The 27,208-nt window shown below is 38.7% G+C and overlaps 1 protein-coding gene across 1 annotated transcript; it reads left to right on the top strand.

Annotated features, from left to right (window-relative positions):
- Nucleotides 1-969: 969 nt before the first annotated feature.
- On the top strand, nt 970-25,836 carry LOC140597345 (rho GTPase-activating protein 20-like; the record flags this gene model as incomplete). Its single annotated transcript, XM_072745560.1, has 6 exons — nt 970-1,073; nt 4,313-4,459; nt 6,565-6,679; nt 17,305-17,614; nt 18,552-18,719; nt 25,687-25,836. Coding segments are annotated over exons 4-6 (383 nt in total), but the record flags the coding sequence as incomplete, so codon positions are not given.
- Between the last annotated feature and the right edge of the window lie 1,372 nt (nt 25,837-27,208).

Genomic DNA, 27,208 nt, shown 5'->3' with positions numbered 1-27,208 from the left:
TCCTGGGCTGTGTCCCTGGCGCCCTGTGCTCCTGGGCCTGTGCTGTTGGATTTGTGCTCCCACCACACAGCCGCCTCTCTGCGGAACTGTGGCCCTAGCCCCTGTGAGCTGCTCCCGGGTCGAGCTGTGTCTGCGCTGCAGCCCTTTTATGGAGCTCAGCACACTCTCCCCGGGGCGCAGTTGCTCTGGTAGTGTCCCACGGAGCCTGCGGGCATCCCCGCCTTTCTGGGGTCCTGCTCCAACTCCCTGCGAGGCCTTTCTGCCCAGGAAGATTGGTGAAGCTCCTGCTTCTCTTGGCCTGGGCTCTCCTGTCCTGGGGACACTCGCCCTGGCCTTCGCCTGGCTCCTTGCGGGGCCCCTCCCCCTTGGATGCCTTTTGTTTCTTTATTTCTTTTTTCCCCGTCTTCCTACCTTGATAGAAGTGCGAACTCTTCTCACTGTAGCATTCCAGCTGTTCTCTCTTTAAATCTCAGGCCGAATTCATAGATTTTCAGGATGATTTCAAGATTATCTAGGTAATTGGTGGGGACAGGTGATTTGGGGACCCTACTCTTCCGCCATCTTGCCCCTCCCCTGGAAAATGTTTAATAATAAAAACAACTTGATATAACATCTTCTTTGAAGCACTACAGAATTAGACATTTATGTATTCCTAAAAATGCCAAAATGATTATGCCAATTAAAGATCTTAGATACTAATTGTTATCTTTATTTTACAATATGCTGAATGTTTCCTGACTTGAAGCACTTGGCAGGTTTTCTGGTCATCTGTTATTTAATGACCTGATACTAAGATCAGCCTTAATCACTGGAATAATAAGTGAAATTATAATTGTTTTTTAAAAACTCCTTTTGAATGCATTCCTTAATTTGAGTTTTGAAGCATTTAATCAAACAAATAATCTTACCAGTGTTTTAAATAACTTGTTAAAACTTAAAATGAATCAACTCATTTGGTTTCTTCAGTAGCACACCCAGAGGAAAGTCTCAGAAGGCCATCCAGGATGAGATCCTCTCCGTAATCCGACAGATCACAGCTACCGTGACGTTTCTGCCGCTGTTGGAAGTCTCTTGTAAGTATTATATGACTTCATGATGGTTCAGATTTGTTGTGGAAAGATTAAGCTATTACTTTAAGAATTAACAGTTTTGTTGAGTTTTTTCTTAATTATCCATGTCATGGTATATAAGTGAGAAAAACGTCATGAATCTAAAGCGATGCTGGTTGTGTTTTATTTACAAGTGCCGAATAGGGAAAGAATGAAAGTTTTCATTCAGTACTCCTGAATATTTTGACGTAATTTCTTCCATTACTTTTATTTTATACACATTTCCTTGTATATAATTAAGACTTAGACAGGTATAACTGTGTCTTTCTTTTCTGGCTTAGTTACTCCTTCATTCATCAGATATACCCTAAATGCCTACTGTATGCCTTCCATGGTTCTGGGCATTGGGATACAGCGGTCACAAAACCAAGATGTTCTTTTTCTCTGGCTTAGATTCATGCTGTCTCGTGATCAATTATATACTTTCTGCAAATATCTTTAATGGCTTTTCTCTTTGAAGAAAAAAAAACAATCGAGTTTTTCATTAAGTAAAAAGGAGTACAGTATTTTCTGTACTAAAATTTCCATTGAAGAAAAGCAATTAGCTAATATAACTGATTAGAGATCAAGCCAAACTAGCTTTTCTGACATGATAGGTGGCTCACATGTGAGGGAGAGAGGAAGGATACTTGTACCTTTCAAAAACTAATTGTACTTTAATGATCTTATCCCCAATTTAGGTTCATTTGACCTACTGATTTATACAAAGATTTGGTTGTCCTTGAAAAATGGGAAGAGTCGGGACCACAGTTTATTACCAATTCTGAGGAAGTCTGTCTTCATTCATTTACTACTACTATCCACAAAGTAAATAGCATGGTGGCCTATAAAATTCCGACCAGTGACTGAGGATGAGATTAGGACAGTGATGTACTTGTAGTTCTCAGATGCGGTTTTCCTGAAACCAAGTCAACTATAGTTGATAAATTTTGTATCACTGGTTAATTTTTAGACTGGGGAAACTTAACATTATACATCTATTGAACTGTGCATAATTGTCCCATTTTTTGTTACCTGTATGACTTGATACAGGGTTGGCATAAATTATTGCACATTGTTCAAAAGGGAACTAGCAGATCACATCAGCATTGTTGTCAATTCCTTGAAAGTGGTAACTGTAGATGGATAACTTTTGCCATAAAACTAAATGCCTTCTTAAATCAGACCTTTTGGTCAAGGACTTTGCCTCTGGATTATAGGTAGGGAGATATTAAATGTAAAATACAGCAACAGAAGTATGAATATTGAGAGTCTTTGTTTAGATTCTGAAATTATCTAATGACAACCTGCAAGTAATGAAACATTGCTCATAATAGGTCTCTGCCATTTATTTCATTTGTATATTTTCCATATTGAAAACACTTCCAATTATTTGATTTTGATTTGTTGTAGAACTCGAACCTACAAAGCTATGTGTATTGCCACTGTTTAAATTCCTGTGATACAGAACTCTTAATTTTTTTGTTTTATAAAATCAAGCTTTAAATGATGATGAAATAAAGTTAAATATGTATGTTTAAAATTTGTCTTAAATATGTTTATATTGGTGTGGTATTAACACATATAATAGAATGGATTCAGTATAGCAAATAATATCTTGTGCCTACTGAGGCCTAAGGATACCAACTTGAATAAATCTGGAGGTACTTTCAATTTAACGAACAAGCTTTGATTATATCCCTTTAATCTTATAACCTTAGACTTAAAATAAGCATCATTCTCTGTATAAAATAATACATGTCATTTGGAATTAATTCATTTTAGCATATAGTGGACTGGAGAACTTTTCTATCCTCTTAGCTTTATTGCCAGCCTAGTTTTCCTTATTTTTTAAGGGTCAGTTTAAGGCAAACTTCTGACATCTTTTCTAATCTCTATTCTAAATGTTACCTTGTTTTGTAATTAAGTGCTTAGTATCAGACACCGTTCTAAGCTTTTTATATGAATTAACTCATTAACCTTCACTATAAAGTAAAAACACATAGCCTGTATCACTCATTCAGAAATGACAAAGTGAGCACCTGTTAAAGTTCCAAGTATTAGGATGAATGAAACAAAGTCTTGGTCTTTCTGAAGCTTGAGATATGGAGAGGAAAATAGATGGCAAGCTTCCAGGCAGTTACTACACAGGTTTATCTCATTATGTATTTGTTTTTTCACCTGAGTAATCTAATCTCTTTGATCCAGTTGCCTGCTTGTTAAGAATAAAAGGCAATTCTCTCATTGCAAGACAAATAAGTGCCAGTATTTGATGACAGGTATAGTGAATGCTATTGTGAAAGCCCATTGCCTGGAGAATTGTTGAAGCTATCTAATTGAGGTCCACCCACATATGTCCTTTTCCTGAATAAGAAAAGCAGTTCTGCAGAAAGGAAAATGATGTTGAATTAAGGTGTGGTCAAGAGTCTGGTTTTCCAAACATGAGGTATGTTACAAAGTGGACACTAGTAAGATTAAAGCATTTAAATTCTGTGCTGTTTGTAACCTCTAAACATGAAACATTAGGTTGAGACGGAAAGCAGAACTGGAAGTTCAGTAAAAATATGAAGAGTTAAAAAATCTGGTCCTACTTTTGGGACAAAAGTTTGAAATTCTTTTTAGAAAGCAGTAACTGCTTTAGGAAACACTAAATGCCTCTGCTAAATAACCAGAAATAATGTGGTCATTCCCTGAAAAATATTCACCAGTAGCAACTTTCTTAATAGATCACGGACAATACTTAAATTTCTGTCAGTTGTTTTTATTCGCCAAATTAAAAAGTCCTAATATTACCACTTATACTTCGTGGCTTATACCACTACTGACTCCTACTAGTACATATATTAGAGTTGAGAGGGAGCCAAGCTACAAGCTTTATTGGCAAAGCTCAACCGGAAAAGCTTTAGCCTATGGCTCCATCTAAACTTGTCCTGCCCTCTTTTCCTATACCTTGAAGTCCACCTTAAGAGGAAGATATTTAAATCAACAGATGTAAGAATTGCAAATGACCTATGAACAGTGGGTATTATATGTAAGTGATGAATCACTAAATTATACTCCTGAAACCAATATTACACTATATGTTAATTAAAATTTAAATAAATGTTTGGAAGAAAAAAAAAAGCCCTACATGACTTCCACACCATGTTATACAGTGAACCCAAGATTCTAAGAGAGCCTAATGGGCCTGCCCTGGACTCTTGACTTAGTTTTGCTTACCATAGGTAGAGGAATGGAAACATGTTCCGACTGGGCCTATCCGGGTCTGAAATAGAGCCCCAGAAGGGACTGAACCACACGTCTCCAGGAATCTTCTCCCAGTGTCATCAATTGGAGAGAGGAGTCAAGCTTCCATGGGAATTCACACAGAGGTGTGTAATAGTCTCATGTATTAATTGGCTTTTGCACAAACAACCATAGAATAACAATTTTTTCCCGTGTAGTCTGTGGGTTATCTGGAGTGCTTGTCTTCTTCTTTGCCCCTGCAAATCTGCAGGGCACGTGTCTCCTTCTATTATTGAAGGGGCAATGGCTCACCAGGACTCCTAAAGCTTATCTTCAGAACTTTCACACTGACATTTTTGCCCATATTCCACTGATGCAGGTAAGTCTTAAGGCTAAGCCAAACTTCAATGGGGCCAGAAAGTACACTCTTCCCATGGACGTGGGGAGAGGGCTGTGCGAAAATCTGATGAAAGTGATAGAAAGATCAGGATACCTAAATAATGCTACCCTGTAACTCGTTTTCCATCAGATGTCACTAATGCTACAATATTCAAATTAAGGTGAACTTTTAACTTTAGTATTCAGCCTTTCCTATTCGAAATTAACATTGGGATTTCTGGCTACAAAGATATAAAGACATCAGAGGAAGAAAACACAGCACGTGTATTGGCTAGGTAATTTTTCATTTAATTTTCCTGCTTTAGTGCACAAGTAGAATTGCAGGATCAATGGACACACAAACAGCTCTACATTTTTTAAACTTTAGGTGGTCTCTTCTGTCCATGATCAAGAAGCTCATTTGGCTCCTCAGCAAGCACATCAAGAGAAGTGTGTATTCACCTTTCCTAATGGCTCCTACCCTTTTACATCCTTTTAGCAATTGAATGTCCATAACACATTACTTTCCATTTACTGTATTTACAAAACTCCAGGTTTCTTTGGGAGCGTTGTAATTACACTGTCCTCGGATGACTTTAACCAATTAATGGCAGGAACCAAAAGACAGAGGACTGAATCCTGTAAGTTATCTATATCGTTCAAAGAATAAATCAAGTGTGAATTTGTGAACCGTTGTGCAACACTTTCCCAACCAGTCAAAAGAATTGTTCATTAAATAACCTTTTACTCTTTAGGGAATTAATTTTTGGCTAAAGTTGTAAATAATAATATCTTCATCTTTTTATTAAATATGTAAAGCTCTGTTTTAAGTTATTTTTGTACAATGTAACCATGATAAAAACTTGTGTGTTGGAATAACTATGGAATAGAAATGCTGCTAAATTTCAAATTTTATTAGTTACACCTTCTTAGAGCAGATCTTTGTTTTTTATTTATTTTTTATTTATTTTTTACTGGAGTTCAATTTGCCAACATAGAGCATAACACCCAGTCCTCATGCCTTCAAGTGTCCCCCTCAGTGCCCGTCACCTAGTCACCCCATCCCCCCACCCACCTCCCCTTCCACTACCCCTTGTTCATTTCCCAGATTTAGGAGTCTCTAAGAGCAACTCTTTAAAGATCTTTCCATTCTTCATGAATATGGCTTTGAAAGCCAGCAGCATTAACTGATGTTTATTTTTAAAAAATCTCGTTGGGAAATCTACTTAATCTTCATTAGAGTTGACAGTCCTCTTCCAATCTGGCAAAAACATGGTAGCCTTAGCAACAAAACTATCAGAAAAAGCTTAGAGAGGAAAATGTCAAGAGTTGACCCTCTGATTACAAAAGTCAGTTTATGTTACCATTTCACCTATTTTTGTGCTCTTACCATTTGATCTATTTTTATACTAGAGAAACATAATTTTCATTTATTTGTATAAATTCCATTCATCTGTGTTTATCTGCACCATTTTGCTAGGCAAGCTTGTTTGCACAAAGGAACACATGACATCAAAATCTTTATTGTTTTGGCATTTTATCTGTGCTAACAAAAGCCTCTGATTATAGGCACGACCACACATACTCCACTATCCATGCAAGGGAAAGATCTCAAACCTCTTCCAAAACTATCTAGTTATGGACATACCCAGTGGATACCTAGACATGGATCTGAATTTCTTTCTGAACGGCAGTGTCACTGACTCACATGCATTATTACTTAATCCTCACAGCAAATCTAGAGGGGTTATTCCCATTTTACACGTATAAAACCTGAGACTCAGGAAGGCCAGGTAATTTGCTGAACTTCAGACATCCAGGATCTAGCCCCAGGCCTGACCCTAAACCAATATTCTTTCTCATTGTTTTTCAGAAACTCGGCAACAGCGGAAGGTGCCCTGCTCCAGCTGCAGGGACTCAGCCAGAAAGACTGGAATACTACATGACTGTACCTGCAAGTTGGGGAAGGAGAACTCAACACTATTTGAGTATTGAGTTGCATTCATTTTTTAAAAAACACTTTTTCAAAATAAGCTATCATTAAATGTTTATATATACATAGTATTTTTGCTGTATAATAGCAGCATGCATTTTCTTCCATCAATGTTTTCTTCTCTCATTCTTTCACTTGTTTATGTAACTACATGCTGTGTTGGAATTTGGGCTTCTTTACGGGTTGGAACCAGTTCGAGAAAGGGGACACAGCAGGCAATTGAAATGTATGTTATCATCCAAATTATAGGGTTCCCTAGTAAAGCTGGGTAGAGGCTTAGACGTCATGCAAAAACAGGGTTTGCTACTGCATCTCCATAAACAAGCCATGGGATGGCCAGACAACTGCAGTTGTCCTCACTCAAGCCCACTCCAATAGGGGACCAAGAAACTCTTTAAGTACAAAAGCTCTACACAGCTTCTATAGGTCTTAAAAAGGTCTGCTCTACGTTGCTTGGGATGGTGTGAGAAAGTGAAGAGAGCGACCCCAAATCTCTTCTCCAACACCATGTTGTGTCATCAGGATTGGAGTCGAATCCTGAAGAGGGGAATAACACGCATCCCTCCTAATGCTTGCCAGCTTTTTAATTTTTTAAATATATTACATTGTGGATTCCACTGGCATCATGTGAGTTGTTTTAAGTAGGCATACTCCCAGGCATTTTTTTTTCAGTTTTATTAATTATGTATGCATTTTCATCTGTAGTCAGAAAGATACCTGTTTTTTTTTTCCTAACATGTTTTAACACATATTACCCTGAGCAAAGATTGTAAAGTCCATGCTGAATACTTAAAAACATGTATTTGTAGAAAAGTCATGAAGGCGGTGTACGCATGATGGAAGGCTGAGAAACAATGTCATAACCCTTTGTACTCAGGCATCAGAAGGGGACCAGGCAGCTGTCCCTCTCAGCCGAGTGGTGCATGCTCACAGTGCTGCTGTGCTCACACAGACCCCATGTCTGCTTCTCCCTACACAGAGTCCTTCTGGGACTTCTTGAAGGGCATTTTGCTTTTTGCCCATAAAAGACTAGCACCATGAGTCAGATAGTACTAAGCTGAAAGTTCACTCTCTAATTCTATTTCTTATCACTAATTATGCCCAGTCATGTTGTCCAAAATAGCTCACCAGATTTTATGAAATGAATACAGAGAACTATATCAATATGAAAATGTCCCAAATTTGAACAATATGAAACTGATTTTTGTTACTCAACTTCCCCACAAACTAAATCCCCTTGCAAGGAAAAGCTCATGGAGCTTTTATTTAAAGTCCAAATGCTCTCACTCTCCATTTTATACAATTGGCTCAGTGTAAGCCAGAGGCTTTTACTTAGAGCCGAGGTTCCTATAGCTGCAGCTGTGTCCTGGGATTTCACAGGAATGAGTATAGCTTCTTCAGCCTCTTCAAAGTTGCTTCAAATCTCTAATTAGTTCTAGTCTCCAAGGGGTCAGCAGTCACAAAAGAAACTGTCCACTATAGAAGTTGTCACAAACAAAACTGTGGTACCCCAATTAAGTGACTATGTAATGTCATCTGATACTGCTATCGGAGCACAGCAGATAACTTAGTAGCACCTATGCTGGAGACAGCGAGGACCTGGTCTAGGTCCGGTGGCAAGCCAGCCAGCTGCACCAGCACTGAATCCATGGCCTGTGAATCTGTATGACTGAGCAGAAAGTGCCCATCAATAGTTGTGCTTCCCCATGTTTAATATAGGTATTCCTTTGCTTTTGCTGTTGTTTTGTTTTGGTGATGTGTGCAGTGGTCTCCCATATATATTACCTACTTTCTCTCAGAGAGTGACATTTGAGACATTATTGCCTTCTTCAAAAATGTAGATAGGTATTCTGGTTTCTTCATTTCCTTGTGTCTTGTGTCTCGTGTTTTGGCTACTTTGGTACAAGATTGTGAGACCAGAAGTCTAGAGAGAATTTCTCCTCTCACATTCTCCCAAGTCTGTTCTCTCTAGGACAGGGAAGTACACTCTCCTCTTAAAATGCATGAGGAATGGGATAATGAACATCATCCTACTCCCTTAGTGCTATGTTTTACTAGTATATGAAGTTTTATTTTTTCTGAAAATGATAATTGTCATCTCTCTTCCATAGATGTTTCATTCCTACCTAGGCAGGTTGAGTTCGGCCAGGCAAAGCAGTAGTTGGATAGAATCAAGATTCTAAGAAAATAAAATACTGTGATCACAGTAAGAGGCAATGAGTCAAGATTAGTCTTTTGTCAAGAAGTAAAAGAAGGATAACAAAGTTTAGCAAAACTTTAAAGAGGATCTAGATATCACAGATTAAAGTAGTCAAAAGTTAGTATTCCAAAGAGTTGCACATTGAAAAGATAGAACCCAAGCACAAAACAAAAATATTCCAAAAAACTTAAATTCAGGACAGAAACTTTTTTTTAGAAGCTTTTTAAAAATTTTTATTTATTTATGAGAGAGAGGGAGAGAGAGAGAGAGAGAGAGAGAGGCAGACACAGGCAGAGGGAGAAGCAGGCTCCGTGCACTGGGAGCCCGACGTGGGACTCGATCCCAGGTCTCCAGGATCATGCCCAGGGCCAATGGCAGGCGCTAAACCGCTGCACCACCCAGGGATCCCCAGGACAGGAACTTTTCTAGTCTCTTATTCCTTCCTGCCTCCATAGGATTGGACTACTGGTGTGAGGAGAGAGATTGCAGATGGGAAGGAAGTGGTGCCAAGAGCTGCAGCTGCAAAAAGTCGAGTTGGTTTTGTTTCTTCTAACTTTTAAACTTAAATTTAATACATACACATGTTTTAAAAATCAAGCAGTAGAGAATGATACCAAGAGAAAAGTAAATTCTCAGCCTGAACTTGTTCCCCGACTTATTTCCAGCTCCCTGTTTTTAAGTACTTTCTGTTCTCCTGGTGGTTATCACAGTACCCCTGAAATATGTGTTAATACTTGATTTCTCCTTTTATCTTGTTTATCAACCTTAGATAGCATCTATTGGAAGATGAGAAACTTATTTCTTTGATCCATCCATGTCTACATTTTTCCAGTTACATTGCTTTGATATTTCTGGTGATTATCATTTTAAAGAGTATATTTAAACTCTATTTTGTTACATCAATTTTACACGGTATATAATTGATTTCTTGCTATATAAATAAATAGGTGAGAAAAATCTGTGACATTATCTTCCATATCTCTCTGCTGCTTTAATATTCAGACTTCCAGTATTTCATATTATCAGTGTTAATATTAGTCAGATTCTCTTTTACACTTGTTGTCTTCCAAGCTTTGTTTGTATGTTGATTCTACCAATTAAAATAGCTTTTCTGTTATTCCAATGATTAATTTTCTCCTTACTGAAGGACTAAATAGGTCTAGTTATTGAGGAACAAAAAGGGTAACCTTAGGTCAGGAAAACTGAAAGATGAATGTTCCAAGTGTCAAGGTCAAATAGGATTCCTTGAACTCAATCTTCAAGACTTTCTATTCAATTTGGTCGATGATACCTTTAATATACAAGAAATATTTATCTGCCTTTGTTCTTATTTTGTAGCCACCTCTTTTTTGGCTTCTTGACTCTAAAGATGTTTGTTGGTTTTGTTTTCTTAATTTTTTTTTCCGTTCTCTTGTTTTTCTCAGGAGTCTACTGTTATAATATCTGTTCCACTTGCACCTTTTTTTTTTTTTTTTTTTGGTTTATTCTAAATTTTCTGGGTCTTTTTCCCAAATATGCGAGTGATGAAAAAGGTTCATCAGCGCTGGTAGCATGATTTTCCACTGTGGTATTAGACCTTTTTCTTGAATGAAAAATGGATGGCAGGGTCTTTGTACATATAAGCTAGTAGTACTGTTTTAGGGTACATTTCGGTATTTTGTTCATCATGTATTTTTTGAAAATTGACTTCTAAAAATATTACATTAAAATATCATATCTTCTTTACTTAGTTTTTTGGTGCATCTCAAATTTTGTGTGCCTGGTTTCACTCACTGCAGTATCTCTATCTGCTTTGGAACAAGGACCTGGAAGGTTAAAAGTAATTTCCAGATATGGTCAGTAGAGGGCAGCAAAGGGTAGTGGCGTGAACACTCAACTGCCAAGGCCTGGGCTTCCCTTTTTTCCCTCTTTATAGAGATCAATTAGTGGTAGTAGAAAATCCAGAGTGCCAGAATCAGGATAGAAATTACTCATAATACTGATCCAGGATGGGTATCAAGCTTAGAAGGCAGTGGAAATGTTTAGCCACAAATTCATAGCCTGGTATCTATCAAAGAGATGTGAACCACTGGACATTAGGAGGGGAATCATTAGACTTTCACAGTCCTGACTCTTACTCCCAGCCTGTCTAAAACCTAAGATCTGGTTCTGTAAAGTATCAGGAGTCTCCTACCCACATTGAGAGCTGATGCAAATTTCCTGTCATTATCTGATACGTCATTTGCAAATATCTTTTCCCACTCTGTAGGTTGTCTTTTAGTTTTGTTGACTGTATCCTTTGCTGTGCAAAAGCTTCTTATCTTGATGAAGTCCCAACAGTTCATTTCTGCTTTTGTTTCTTTTGCCTTCGTGGATGTATCTTGCAAGAAGCCACTGTGGCCGAGTTCAAAAAGGGTGTTGCCTGTGTTCTCCTCTAGGATTTTGATGGAATCTTGTCTCACATTTAGATCTTTCATTCATTTTGAGTTTATCTTTGTGTATGGTACAAGAGATTGGTCTAGTTTCATTCTTCTGCTTGTGGATGTCCAATTTTCCCAGCACCATTAATTGAAGAGACTGTCTTTCTTCCAGTGGATAGTCTTTCCTCCTTTATCGAATATTAGTTGAACATAAAGTTGAGGGTCCACTTCTAGATTCTCTATTCTGTTCCATTGATCTATGTGTCTGTTTTTGTGCCAGTACCACACTGTCTTGATGACCACAGCTTTGTAGTACAACCTGAGAATTCTCACAGAGGAAGAGATAGACATGGCCAACAAGCACATGAGAAAATGCTCTGCATCACTCGCCATCAGGGAAATACAATCAAAACCACAGTGAGATACCACCTCACACCAGTGAGAATGGGGAAAATTAACAAGGCAGGAAACCACAAATGTTGGAGAGGATGAGGAGAAAGGGGAACCCTCTTACACTGTTGGTGGGAATGTGAAATGGTGAAGCCACTCTGGAAAACTGTGTGGAGGTTCCTCAAAGAGTTAAAAATAGACCTGCCCTACGACCCAGCAATTGCGCTGCTGGGATTTACCTCAAAGATGCAGATGGAATGAAATGCCGGGACACCTGCACCCCGATGTTTCTAGCAGCAATGTCCACAATAGCCAAACTGTGGAAGGAGCCTCGGTGTCCATCGAAAGATGAATGGATAAAGAAGATGTGGTTTATATATACAATGGAATACTACTCAGCCATTAGAAATGACAGATACCCACCATTTGCTTCGACGTGGATGGAACTGGAGGGTATTATGCTGAGTGAAATAAGTCAATTGGAGAAGGACAAACATTGTATGGTCTCATTCATTTGGGGAATATAAATAACAGTGAAAGGGACTAGGATGGAACGGAGTAGAAATGGGTAGGAAATATCAGAAAGGGAGGCAGAACATGAAGACTCCTAACCCTGGGAAATGAATAGGGGTGGTGGAAGGGGAGGTGGTCGGGGGGTGGGGGTGACTCGGTGGTGGGCACTGAGGGGGGCACTTGACAGGATGAGCACTGGGTGTTATTCTGTATGTTGGCAAATTGAACACCAATAAAAATAAATTTATTTAAAAAAAGAAATGAAAGAGGAGAAATAACAAACAATACCACAAAAATATAAAGGATTTTAAGAGAATATTATGAAAAAATTATATGCAAAGTCATTGGGCAACCTAGAAGAAATGGATAAATTCCTAGAAACATATAACGTCTCAATGCTGAGTTGGGAAAAAATACAAAATTTGAAAGACTGATTATCAGCAGTGAAATCAAATCAGTAATAAAAAAACTCCCAAGAAAACAAAAGTACAGGACCAGATGGCTTCATAGGTAAATTTCAGCAAACATGTAGGGACGCCTGGGTGGTTCAACAGTTGATCATCTGCCTTTAGGTTGTGATCCTAGAGTCCTGGGATTGAGGCCTACATCGGGCTCCTTGAGTAGATCTTGCTTCTCCTTCTGCCTCTGTCTCTGCCTCTGTCTTTTTCTGTCATGGATAAATAAATAAAATACTTAAAATTTTTTTTTACCAAACATATAAAGAAGAGTTAACACCTACTTTTCTCAAACTACTTCAAAAAACAAAGAATGAAAGCTTCTATGTATTCTGTGAAGGCAGCATTACCCTGATATCAAAACCAGATGAAGACACTACAGAGAGAGAGAGAGAGAGAAAGAGAGAGAGAGAGAGAGAGAACTACAGGCCAATATCTCTGATTAACATACATGCAAAAATCCTCAACAAAGTATTAGCCAACCAAATCCACCAATACATTAAAAAAGTCATTTACCATGATCAAGTGGGATTTATTCTTAGTATGCAAATGTGATTCAATATTCACAAATCCATTAACATAATACATCTCATCAACAAGAGAAGGGTAAAAACGATGATCATTTTAATAGGTGCAGAAAAGCATTTAAAAGTACAACATCCATTCATGATACAAACTCAACAAAGTAGGTTTAGAGGGAACATACCTCAACAGAATGAAGACCATATGTGAAAAAACTACAGCTAATGTCATACTCAATGGTGAAAAAGTGAGAGCTTTTCCCCAAGGTCAAGAACAAAACAAGGATTTCCACTCTCACTACTTTTATTTAGCATAGTACTGGAAGTCCTAGCCCCAGCAATCAGACAAGAAAAAGCAATAAATGGCATCCAAATGGGTAAGGAAGATGTAAAACTTTCACTATTTGCAAGTGCCATGATACTATATGTAGAAAACCCTCAGGATTCTACCAGAAACGGACTAGAACTGATAAATGAGTTCAGGAAAGTCACAGGATACAAACCAATATACAGAAATCCACTGCATTTCTATACACTAATAATGAAGAGCAAAAAAAGAAATTAAGAAACAGTCCCATTAACAATTGTACCAAAAATAATAAGATACCTAGAAATAAGCTTAAACAAGGAAGTGAAAGACCTATATATATATATACACACTGAAAAACTATAAAACATTGGTGAAAAAAATTGAAGACAACACAAATGGAAAAATATTCCATGCTTATTGATGAGAGAACAAGTATTAATAAAATGTTCCATACTCAAAATGATCTACAGATTTGATGGAATCCCTATCAAAGTACTAATAGTATTTTTCGCAGAACTAAAACAAGTAATTCGTAAGGATGTATGGAACCACAAAAGACCCCAAATAGCCAAAGCAATCTTGAAAAAGAAAAAAACTGGAGGTATCACAGTCCCAGATTACAAGATATATTACAAAGCTGTAATAATCAAAACAGTATGGTATTGACAAAAATGGACAATAGATCAATAATACGGTATTATGGGCATAAAGATCACCTTACAGTATCTCTTCTATTTGATATTTAGGGTGAAAACATAGGTGTTCGGTGAAATAGATGAAAACAGACCCGGGCAGCCCAGGTGGCTCAGTGGTTTAGCGCTGCCTTCAGCCCAGGGCATGATCCTGGAGACCCAGGATGGAGTCCCACGTCAGGCTCCCTGCATGGAGCCTGCTTCTCCCTCTGCCTGTGTCTCTGCCTCTCTCTCTCTCTCTCTCATTCTGTGTCTCTCATGAATAAATACATAAATAAAGTCTTGAAAAAAGAAAACAGACCCCATCATTATTATTCTCTTTAGAGCTCATTCATCAAATTAAAATAAATCACAATGGTATTATGGAAGAAATTAAGCTTTATTACTGCAAAGGTAACTGTGACATGGTAAAAGAAAGCTCCCTTTAGCTTTCTCAGGCAAACTTTTCTCTCCTTTGCTTTACTACAAGGAGAAGATGCTATCAAAAACTGTATCTTTCTCAATTAATTCCTTAAAACCAGTGACTCACCATCCTGGTTACATGTAAGAATCACTCAAAGAGCTTTTTCCATATCTGATGAATCAGAAGCTCTGGGGGAGGCAGTTTCAGAATGAGTGCCTGAAAAGCCTCCCAAGTGAGTCTGATGCATATCAGAATTGATCAACAGGACGAGATTCTAAAAGGAGAGAAGTTTTCCTGGCCTCTAAATCTCTAACCTCTCTGAAGGGAGACGCAGAGAATGGGACATATTCTGAGAATTGGGGAAGGTGCAGAGAGAAATCTGCCTATATTTTTTTACCTGAAATAGATTATTTTTTACCTGAAATAGATTTTGACAGGTGCTTGATGGGAGGCCAGAAAGTGTTGCCCAATGAGCCTCCATGGTTCTGAATACAGTCAAGCATGGCCAGACTAGCACTTGTCCTTTAAAAGTGGTGAGAAGGGGCGCCTGGTGGCTTACTTGGTTAAGTTTCTGACTCTTGATTTCCGCTCAGGTTTATGATCTCAGGATCATGAGAGAGAGCCCCAGGTCAGACTCCATACTCAGCACCATTTGTGCTTCTCTCTCTCTCTCTCTCTCTCTCTCTCTCTCTCTCTTTCTTTCTCTGCTCCCCCTCTTGTGCCCATGCACTGTCTCTTTCTCTCTCTCTCTCTCTCAAATACATAAAATAGTTATTCTGTATGTTGGTAAATTGAACACCAATAAAAAATCAACTTATTTTAAAAAATAAATAATAAAAATTTAATAAAAGTGGTTTGAAGCCTGGAGGCCACTATCTACATGCCACTTCTGTGTTAGTTTGGTTTTAAGATGAGAAGCCTTAATAAAGTCTAAAAGGACTACCAGGACTTGTGCTCTCACCTCTACCTAATTTACAGGCCGATTTCACTCTCCTGTACCTTCTGCCTGTGTCTCCAATCCAGCAAAGTCTTCCATGTTTCTGAAACATCAGTTAGTCACATTCTGTCCCTTCAACTGACAAATGTATCTTCCCTCCCTTGCCCCTTTCTTCCTCTTTCTCTCTTCTGTGTAGTCCCAAGTCATTCTTTAAAGGTCATTTCAAATGAGCTCGTCAAAGAAGTCTTCCTCTCCATAATTGAAATCAGGTGTCAAGTCCCTCTCTAAATTTCTCATCTCACTCTTTAATTTTCCTCTGCAGTACTTTCCAGAGGCTGTGTTAGGCAGTTCTTGATGGCATTCTCTGTTTAATATCTGTCTTCCCCCCTCCTCACTTAAATCCTGGTTTTGTGAGACTTGGGCCTGGCTCCCTGTTGCCCAGACCTATCAAGTGCCTTTCTCCTAGTACAGGTTCAAACACTATCCGTTGAATGAATAAAGTAAATAAGACAAAGACTATTTTATGTCATGCCTTTTCCCCTGTCCATCCCTGCCAGAAAACTATTTCATTCACTTGTTCAATACAGAATTTTTTGATTCCTCTGATGCGTCAATGTTTGTGAGAATTTAATGATAAATCAGACATAGACTCCTTCCTTGAGGTCCCTAGAGTCTAGTGGGGCATAAAAGATAGGTTTTCACATGCCTGTTACAGGAGCCTGTAAGAGAAACCACAAACTTTGTCTGTAGGATCAAATTTCAGTCCTCCACAGTTGTCAAAGAAAGACACTGTCCATGTGGGAAGAGTGGGGGTGGGGGGTCCTCACAGGAAGCTGCGTGACCTCCTGAGTCAGCTGGATTTGAATCCTTCATGTTACGTCACGGCTGCTTGGATTCAGAGCCCAACCTGTATGCGCAGGAGCCTCATCATCTGTAAAATCATCAGTTTCCTAGTGGAAAGGGAACACTGTCTTCATGTAACATGTTTTTAACAGGCTCCTGTAGGTGCTTGGACACTGAAGGAGATGTCCAGGTGGCAAATCAATGGTTAGTATCACTAACCATTTGGGAAATGCAAGTGAAATCCACAGTGAGATATCACACTACACAGCTATCAGAATAGCTAAAATAAAAAATGACAACACCAAATGCTCGTGTGGATGGGGGGAAACTGAACGACTCATACAGTACTGGGGAGAATGTGAAATGGCACAGCCATTCTGGAAACCAGTTGGACAGTTCCTAAGAAAAAAATATAAAAACAACAACAACAACAACAACAACAAAATAGCTAGCATATGACCTGGCTCTTCCCGTCCTGGGCATTTAGCCCAGAGAAGTGAAGACTTCACACTGACACAAAAACCTGTACACAGATGTTTATAGTAGCTTTATTAGTGACAGCCAAAACCTGCAGACACTTCGAACTCCTTCAACAGGTAGTTACACAAACTGTGATACATCCATATCATAATGTACTACTAAGGGACACCAAGAAATGAACTGTGAATCCTTGCAGCCATCTAGATGAATCTCCAGTTACACCAAATGGGAAAAAGCAAATCCCCAAATGTCATAAACTATGTGATCCCATCTGTATAACATTCTTGACATGGCAACCTTTTACACATGGAGAACAGATTTTGTGATTGCCCTGGATTAAGGAGGTGGTGGAGGGGGAAAGAAATTTGTGTGGTTGTAAATGGGGAATAGGAAGGACCCTTGTGGTGATGGAAGTGTCTCTGGAAGACTCCATCTGTAAAAAAAACTGATGTCATCTCCCTGTGTTATTTCTTATAGCTGCAAACGAATCTACAGTTATCTCAAAATAAAATGATTACTTTTAAAAAATCAAAACTTGGAGGCCAAGAAAAGGAAACCAGTATGTCAGTTTGGCAGTTACAGCATGAGCTTTGAATCTGTGACATCATAATGGCAGTGACCGCGGACCGCTGCGGAATCTTGAGGCTTCAAGCAGTTGACAGTACTCTGCCAAGTGCTGTAGACTCCCTTGATTTCCCGTCCCACGAATTGAAGAGAAAAGGATGTTCCCGTCAATCAGAAAGCATGCTGAGCTTACAGGTGGTCATTCAAGGCTTCAGCGCATGAGGTAGTCTTCTGATACACTATTTCTGATCATCCAAACAGACCGGCAATAACAGGAACTGTTGTTTTCTTTTGTTTCCTCTAATACATAGAAACTAAGTAGTCACTTCAGCACCAGCTTCCTGAAAAGCTGCTCCTGTTCTTAAGATTCAGTGCTGCTGAGCAGAAGGGAGCAGGCTTTATACATCCTTGGGGGAGGCGGAGACACTTTCTTGGCTCCACGAGAGAGCCAACTCTCTCTCTCCATGAGACAGAATTTTCAGTGGGTCTCTGAAAATACCTGTCCTAGTTATGAAAGAATTTTTACATTCTGTTCAATTGTGTTGTTTTAGTACCTATTTTGACCAGGAATTCCTGTCAGAGCTCAGCCAAGGAATAGCTAAACTCTTGTGTTCAGAAACTTTCTGAGGTTTCCAATATTTTTGCTGATCTTTGAGAATTTTTACCCCAATTTTGAATATTGAATTAGATAAGATGGGGGTCAACTTCCAGGATCTTCAGTTATCTTCATTTTATCTTAACATAAAAGCAATTTGTAATTGATTCTTCACACGTTGTTTTATTTTATATTAGGCCACAAGTTGTCCTGTTTATTGTTGTTGTTCATTCACCTTCTTGTAATGTGCTCTACCTTTGGCTTCTTGGCTTTTGCCTACCTAATGGCTCACAATGAGCTTTGCTTCTTTCTCCACCACACCTCTAAGTATTGGCAGGCCCAAGGGCTTTGTCCTTGAAACTGTCCTCCCTCTGCATCAGTTTCCCAAGTGACCTCACCACTTTCTATAGCTTTCGGTAACTCAGGAATCCCTGATTCTGAGCTCTGGAGCTCTGCTTTGGGGGTTGAGACTACATTTTAGTGTTGTGTGAACCTTGAAACTTGGCATTAAACTATATTGTGTATTTGACCAGTAACTAGCTGCTCTGTGTTTGATGTGTTGTAGGAAGAGCTCGTCTGTGGAGGTGGACACCCACAGCGAAAGCACTACATCATCTGAGGGTGCCACTCGTACCCTGCTCATCCATGGTCCCGTTGAGCTCAAGAAAGGCTGGAGGAGGAAGAAGTGGCAGCTTTTCTTGTACAGCGATTTATTACTGATGTCTAATACCAAGTAGGTGTACCATGTTTGGTGCTCTTGTGATTCTCCAAAAAATTGCATTCCCATTAACCCTTACTATTCGAAAACATTACATTTTTTCCCTTTTGTGTTTGCCAATGCTTGAATCCTTCATTCCATGAGTACTTCTGGAGGTCTTGTTTTGTGTCATGTCCCTGCAGCAAATACAATTGCCAATGTGACAGGCCAATGTCTCTCCTGCCTGGGACTTACAAATGGCAAAATAAGAGGGGGAATGATAATGATTAGTGCTGCTGATAGAAGGTGGATAGGGGGCTGTGCGGAGAGGGTGGGAACGTGTTAGAGAGGAATAGTCTAGGAGGGCTTCTCTGAGGTGGAGCATTAAAACCAAATCTATGAGAAGAGAAGCAGCCACATTCCCAGACAATGTGCCTGAGCCGTCGAGGCTGAGGGACTTGCAGGCCTACGTGGGTACAATCTGACCCCTCAGAGAGAGGGGCTCAGGGAAGCCTGATTTGACTAGAGCCCAGAGCATAGGCCATGCTATCAGATATGATACTATGCTCAGGGGTCTAGTCACACAGGGTCTTCACAGGCCATGGTAAAAAAGTGGAAATATTTTGCCAAAGGATTTTTAACTAGGGGACTGACCAAATCTGATTTATATTTCTAGCAAATTTTTCTGACTGTTGCTAGATAATAGATGGATGGGTAAGCAAGAGTGGAAGCAGGGAGAGTAGTTAGGGGAGGCCATAGTCCTGATGGATGGTATCAGGGCTCTATCTTAGCAGTTTAGTAAAAAGGAAAGATGGAGCAGGTTAACCCGGGTGGCTCAGGGGTTTATCTTTGCCTTTAGCTCAGGGCGTGATCCTGGAGACCCAGGATTGAGTCCCACATCAGGCTCTCTGCAGGGAGCCTGCTTCTCTCTCTGCCTGTGTCTCTACTTCTCTCTCTCCTCTCTGTGTTTCTCATGAATAAATACATAAATCTTTAAAAAAAAAAAAGATGGAGCAGATAGATGGAATCTAGGAGAAAGAATCGACTGTGTGCACTTTCCTCTCAACCCTGAACACGAATGCATCGAATATCCAGTCTAGAACATGATGATTGCTCAATAAACGTCTGGGAGCAGTTCATGGAAGGTCACCTGTTTACTTACTCCATCTCTGTTTGCATTATTCACAAAACATGGAAGACAAAGAACACTCCCACAAACAAAATATCAAGAAGCTATGGTCTTGCGAAAAAACTAACTCCCTCTTTTTTTTACTGCTTTCACCCTAGATCCCAGTTATGCCATGTCATAGGTAAGACATGCTAGTAATAATTTGGCAAAATGCTATACTCATCTGAGTTACATTAATAGTAATTTATCAGGGGCTTACTACATGTCAGATACTATGCTAAAAAACTTTATGTACCTAATTTTGTCCAACCTTACAACGACCCTGTGAGATGGGAGTATTTTTATATTGGAGAACCTTGATGCTCAGAGGTCTAATGGATCTGCCCAGGTTACCATATTAGTAATGGACAGAGTCTACATTTGAAATCAGGTCTATTTATTTCAAAGCACAGGCTTTTATTCACTATGTGGTGCTACCATTTCTATTCTCTCTTTTTTCCTGAATTTCATACAACATTCCATGAACACCTAGATTCTTTCACTATTGAAAGCAACCCTTCCTTTACATTGAGTGAACAACTAACTCCAGTCTGCTTGGTAACAAATAGATCAGAACGCTTAGCGAATTGAAAAATGAAGGAAATATAGCTATCAAAAAATCAGAGGCAAAGATAGTAGTAAAATATATTTGAGACTAGGGAAATTGCCCATAGATGTAACTTCGAGGGTGGTGATGTCATAAGGAGGCCAAAGAGAAAAAGAATGTCCAGGCCTTGGCATGAGGTCCATATGAAAGACTCTCTTCCTCTTGATAGAGGCCCATGTCATTATTTTAAAAATGCAGACTAGTTACCATTCTCTTTATTTAACCAAAGTGAGTATGGGAGACCAAAATATGCGGGATGCATGCTGGGAACCACACTAGGAACATCACAGATGCCTCACCCACCTGGGTTTCTCAGTGATTGAGCATCTGCCTTTGGCTCAGGTCGTGATCCCTGGGTCCTGGGATCGTGTCCCACATCAGGTTCCCCACAGGGAGCCTGCTTCACCCTCTGCCTATGTCTCTGCCTTTCTCTGTGTATCTCTCATGCATAAAGAAAATTTTTCTCACAGCACTCCAAGGCCCATATTTTTTATCATCAACAGGCTGCAGAGATGAAAATGGGGACAGAGGAAGTCTCAGAAATGGTCCAGTCATACATAGGGAAACCATGCAAGAGATTCCTACCCAGGCCTGCCTTCATCACAAGGCCATGTTCTTCCTCACATACCATGTTGTACCCTTCCATCCTTAGCCCAAGAGACATGCTAACAAATAGCAAACTCATTTCCTGGTTGTTAGGACCTTGCAGACCACTCATATTCAATTTGTAAGGGGAATATGTTCTTTTTTTTTTTCATCTTTGTAAGTATTATAGCCTTTAGGGAGAGGAGAAGACTTTCCTTTTCTTACCAGAGCTATTTCTTCTCCTGGGTGCTGCCTACCTCTCAGCGGGTTTTACAGAGCCTACGATATTCTGCTAAAAAGATTTTTATATAAAGATAGTGTTGTTTTTCCACTAGAGAGTTGCCTCTATTGAAGGGCTGAATTTTTATTTCGAATAGTTCATTAAGACAAAACAAGTTGAACATTTTTCATCTTTCACATATTGCTTTTGAGATATGTCCTTATGTCTACTCAAGGGTTTTTATATGACAAAATCTTTATCAATTTATTTGTTAATGTTCTTTGAAAGGGACTCGGTTCCCAAAAGTTTATCTTATATACTTTATATTATACATTGGTAATATTAGAAAATGTAAGTGATCACAGGCATTTGAGTTTCATATTTAAGCCAAGGTCTTTGATATAGAGAGAACACAGATTTTAGAATTCCGAGTTCGAGATATCATCATGGTCAGGTTCTGGTGAGAGCTCTTTTTCTGCTTGCACGTGGCTGCCTTCTCACTGTGTGCCCCAAGGCATTACCTCAATGCATGTATGTACACACATACAGATCTCTCCCACTTCTCACAAGACCATCCATCTTACTGGATTAGGACCTTACCTTGATGATCCCATTTAAACTTAATTACCTTCAAAAGCTCTATCTCCAAACATGATGATATTGGCAGAGAGGGCTTTATGGTAAGAAGGCAGGAAAGCAGTGGGAGGGAGACACCATTTCATCCATAGCAGTAGCAGGCAGCACTTAATGCCTGCCACAATCTTTAGAAAACTACTATGAGATCATTCCCATAGTAAATATTTGGGTATATTTATGATCACTGTTAACATGAAAAAATTTACCTTTTTTTCTAGAAGGAAAAACTAAAAAGAAATAGCCCCTGAAATAACCAACATATTTAATCCCTGTCATGCCTTGGTCTTACATGGAGAAATCAATACCCTCAATCAATCTATTCAAATGAATAATCTGAGTTTAGTGCCTAATTTTTCCAATTAGCAATAAAAAGGGGGTAGGGTGACCCAGGTTCCATTTTACCTCAGCTCACCCTCAGGCTTCAGCTGGAGACTCTCTCATCTTTAGGTTGACACTACAGAATTTAACAGAAATTGAATAAATACTTGATTAATTTCTACCAATTTTTCGGTCAGAATTAGTGAATTTTGGCTTGTGTGTAACAATGAGGGGAATTAAATGTTTGTTTCTTCACAAAGAAATTCTATTTCTCTAGTTGTACAAGATGTTAATAATAGTGAAAATTGTTTGGGGATTTTTGTCACTTCTTTCCTACACTAGAAAGTTGTGTTTGCAAGAATTGAAGTCAAATGGAACCTTCCTTATCACTTTTGATATTCATTAGAATGCTAAATAAGTTATTTTTCAAATAAAAATTACTTTAAAAATTAAAGTACTTTAAAGTACTTTAAAAATTGAAATAAAAATTATTTTATTTTTAAGAACAGTATCTACTTGGGGCCCTTGGGTGACTCAGTGGTTGAGTGTCTGCCTTTGGCTTAGGTCATGATCCCGGGGTCCTGGGATCAAGTCCCCCACCAGGCTCCCCAGAGGGAGCCTGCTTTTCCCACTGCCTATGTCTTTGCCTTCTCTCTCTGTGTGTGTCTCTCATGAATAAATAAATGAAATCTTTAAGAAAGAGAGAATAGTATCTATTTGATAAAATATTAAGATATTTGTACTAGTAGAGACCCGTGAATAATTTAGAAAAAGGGACTGAACTTAGATCACACCCTTTTTATACATCACATTCCTCATCATTAGTTATTAAGGAATGTAGAAATGAAATAAAAAATGAATTTAATTTGGTCAAAAGATGAAGATGACTATTAACTCACTGTCGGTGAAATGACGAATAGTTACAGAATAGACTATGACCCCTTCTCCCAACATTTGTAAGAGAATGCCTCTATCTTAGAACAGAGGAAATCTCCCTAGAATACTGCAAAACTCCACAGTTCACTGGGGCTTACCTTCTGGCATAAAGATTAAGGTAGTGGAAAGCAAGAAGGACATCATGTTAATACAACTATAATAAATGACTATTTTTAGAAATAAAAACTGCAGTTCTCCTCCTCTTCTTCTTGAGTCAGTTTACAGTAGATTAACACTTTCTAATTTCTGCTGAGATAATCCAATTGGGTCAGTGATTGAGAGTAAAGAAACACAGTAAGACCTTAGAAGAATCTATTGAAGTATAAAGCTTAGTTGTACACGTTGTAAATATTTCCAAGCTAGCAACTGGTTTTATTGATATAATGCCTTGAGATTTATCCTCTCACTCCCAGTGTAAATCCCACGAGAAAACCTGATGGCTCTGGGGACAGAAATGAGGATGAGGGTAGGAAAGATGAAAAGGTTACTTCACGGTCAAGTGGTTACAAACATGGGCTTAGGAGTTAGGCTGTCTGGGTTCAAACCCTGTCTCCTGCATTTGACAATTTATTTAAACTTTCTGTGAGTTTCCTTATTTGTAAAATGGAGCTAATAGAGACCATCTAGTGTAGTTGCTTGAGGATTAAATTTTTTATATTTATATTTTTAAAATATTTAGAACAGAGCTTGGCATATGATAAGTGTTCAAAACGTTGTAGGAGAGTAGAAACCACACACTGGGCTCTAGGAAAATTCCTTGGTTCAACTAATCCTGGTGCCTTATTGAACTAAAGTTATTGGATGGATTTTTCCAGGTCAATGTATTTGGAAGTTTCCACACAGGATCTTAGGGGTCTGTATATACACAGATACCTATATTAGAAAGAAAAAAATGTGTAAGAACAAGCAGATACCTGTCTATCATTCCCCTTGGCCATATATTTTTGACGTGACAATGCCTTTGGAATTACTATCTAGAAAAATGATTTTATCTGTTAATTGACTATGTTCCATAAAAATCTCCAAGCACAGAGATACAGGCACTTGGGTGTAATGTTGAAATAAAAAAAATGTGGAAAGATGTTGTTATCCATCATATTTATATTCATTGTGTCCTAAGTTTGAATCTAGATTATCCTTCAAGTGGGCTTCCTAAAAGATTTTTTTTATTTTATAAATCCCACTGAAGAGTTTAGCTCTAATTGTTCCATGAATCAGTGGAGCCATAGGGATTTTTGCACATGAGGTGGCTTTCATCTCAGTTTAGTTCAGTGTTTTCCACATGTGTTTCTGAATAGTAAGGAGTTCCAGAGTGGAGGATCCACGTTCCCCAGGCATTCCTTATAGGACTTGTAACTATTTAAATCTCAAGCCCACCTGCGAGTCAAAGTTATGAATTAACCAAATTAATCAATTAATCAACCAAAATAAATCAATGGTGGTTTTCATCTTTGAGGTCAAAGAGGATTAGGCAGAAATTATCAAAAACCCATTTCACCCCTTCTTACTCCTCAGAGAAACGGGAAGTATCCATGACTTACATATAAGACCTCCGGACCACTGATCTTGGATTGATGGATGGACAGATGGATGGATGGATGGATGGATGGATGATTTTTCAGTTGGGCTCAGTCTGTAGGCTAACAATTTTTTTGTTTTAGCCAGAATCTAAGGGAAAATGGTATGGACAAAATTTTAAGAAGGGAAATTGAAAATAACCTATGCTTCAAAGGCTAGAAAATATTTTGTAAATTAACGTTGAAAGTAACTTTTAAATCTTTCTGATCCAAGCTTATGTTTTTGTTTCGATTTCATCTGTCTTCCTCACACTCTTGAAAAGATTATTTATTTATTTATTTATCTATTTATTTATTTATTTATTTATTTTAGAGAGAGAGTAAACATGAGTGGGGGGCAGGGCAGAGGGAGCGAGGAATCCGACTCATTGAATGGGGAGCCCTACACAGGGGCATGATCTCAAGAGCCTGAGGTCGTGGCCCAAGCCAAAACCAAGAGTTGGATGCTTAACTGACAGAGCCACCCAGGTGCCCCTGGTTTGTCTCTCTTAAGAAAAAAAAAAAAACATATAACTGTTTTTATAAGTCATGTATCAGGTACCTTTCTTCAGCCCCTCAAACACTTTTTGAAGTATGCAAGTCATAAATGAATAATTAACTGCAATATTAGCCATAAAAATTATCTGTAATAAGTAACAAATCCAGCAATAGAAAATGAATTAATGGTTTTCCTACAAAGCTCTAAAATATACAGTGGTTACTCAATACTCACCATTCAAAAATATGGCTATTTGCTGCCTTTAGAGGAAGTGTTTTCAGGTTTCCAAGCCAGAGTTTGCTCAACACACACATTGCAAAGGCCCATCTAACCATTTTCTGTGTGTGCACAGAGGGTAATAGAGATGCGGGAGACATGATTTGCCCTGGAGCAGTGAGAACTGGTCTCTAAAGAGCACAGCTGCTCCCATAACATTTTTGAAATGAACTAACAGAGGTCTTGTTTGGGATCTTTCTAGGTATAAGAAAAACTTTAAGATAAAAAAGAAAATACCACTGAACACCATGTGGATTGCCAACTGCATGGATACAGTGGGAGATGCCAACATCCGTTCTGGGAGGTCCTTTGTGTTGGGCTGGCCCACGGTGAACTTCGTGGCCACCTTCAGGTAAGACCGATGCCTTGGTGTCCTGTATCTACATGGCTTGAAAAGGATAACATTGTAATCTATTGTCTACCAAGCTGGTGACTCACTTCTTGACCTCCCATGACACTTGTTTTGCCTTGTACTCTGCGTAAGAAGGTGCTTATATCCACAAGGAAACAAGTAGATAATGTATAGTGGGAACTACTGGAGTAATTTCCTTCGGTTTTGATCAATGGTTTTTCAAATTTTGTTGTCTTACCTTTATGATGACCTGCGAGATTTTGGTGGAGTGGGGTGAGGAGAAGAAAGCAGTGTGTTAAGTGCAACTGCGTAAAACAGGAATGAGGCTTGGGGTGTGGATGTTTCAAACAGAGATGCAAGTGTGGCATGATCCCTGTAAACTCAGAGGTGTCTGCTCAGGATATCCAGGGTCGAGAGCCACATTCCCATCCTCATGTCAGCCTAAGAATGTGTCTTACACAACTAAACTCTACTCAATGGAATCAAATGAATAATCTGAGTTTAGTGCCTCAATGGAATCATATTTTGTTTCAGATCGTTACCAACTAAGATAATCTGTACACAGCAATTCAGGCAACCTAGTATTCAATGGCATGATCAATTTATTTGTATAATTACATACTGTTGTTAAGGGAATTAACTTGGGAGTGTAAAAGCAATTTCTCAAATTTAATGGGACCCTTTAATAGTACTTGCTCAAGAAATCTATTCCGGTGATTTAAACATGCAGATACCTCCTGGGAATCAGAGGGCAGGATCTTGGAGAGGAGACCTTGAACCTCACTCTGTTGTAGTTGTCCCAAAAGAAAGAAAGAAAGAAAGAAAGAAAGAAAGAAAGAAAGAAAGAAAGAAAGAAGAAACCAAGTTTTTATCAACAATATACAAAATGTGGTACAGGAGCTAGGGACAGGAGGGAAGGGAGAGTGACTGCTTAATAGACACATGTTTGCTTTGGGGTGATAAACATGTTCAGTCACGATCGTTGCACAGAACGATGAATATAGTAAAGGTCACTAATGGTCAATTTTCTTTTATGTGTAATTTACCACAATAAAAAAGAATGCTGGTAAGTGATAAGTCCACGTGTGGATGAGCCTTAAGACATTTGCAACTTTGGATATTAAATGCTGTGAAAATTTTAGCAGAGAAAATATTAATCTTTAGTAATTTTGCATCAGGGGATTGATCTTTCTCAGAAGATCACAGTGATGAAGAATAAGGTTTTTAGGAACTAATTTAACATATTACAATCTGCCATATGCATAAGGAAATAAAACTATTACAGGTGTTTTTTTCCAAAAAAGATATTCTTGTTTCTGAGCCAAGACAGTTCCATCAAATTGCTAAATTTCTTAAATGTGATTTAATTTGA

The sequence above is a fragment of the Vulpes vulpes genome, unplaced genomic scaffold, assembly GCF_048418805.1.
Source record: "Vulpes vulpes isolate BD-2025 unplaced genomic scaffold, VulVul3 u000000654, whole genome shotgun sequence".
Taxonomy (NCBI): domain Eukaryota; kingdom Metazoa; phylum Chordata; class Mammalia; order Carnivora; family Canidae; genus Vulpes; species Vulpes vulpes.
The sequence above is the reverse complement of the archived record's forward strand: the minus strand, read 5'-3'. Positions and strand labels throughout refer to the sequence as shown.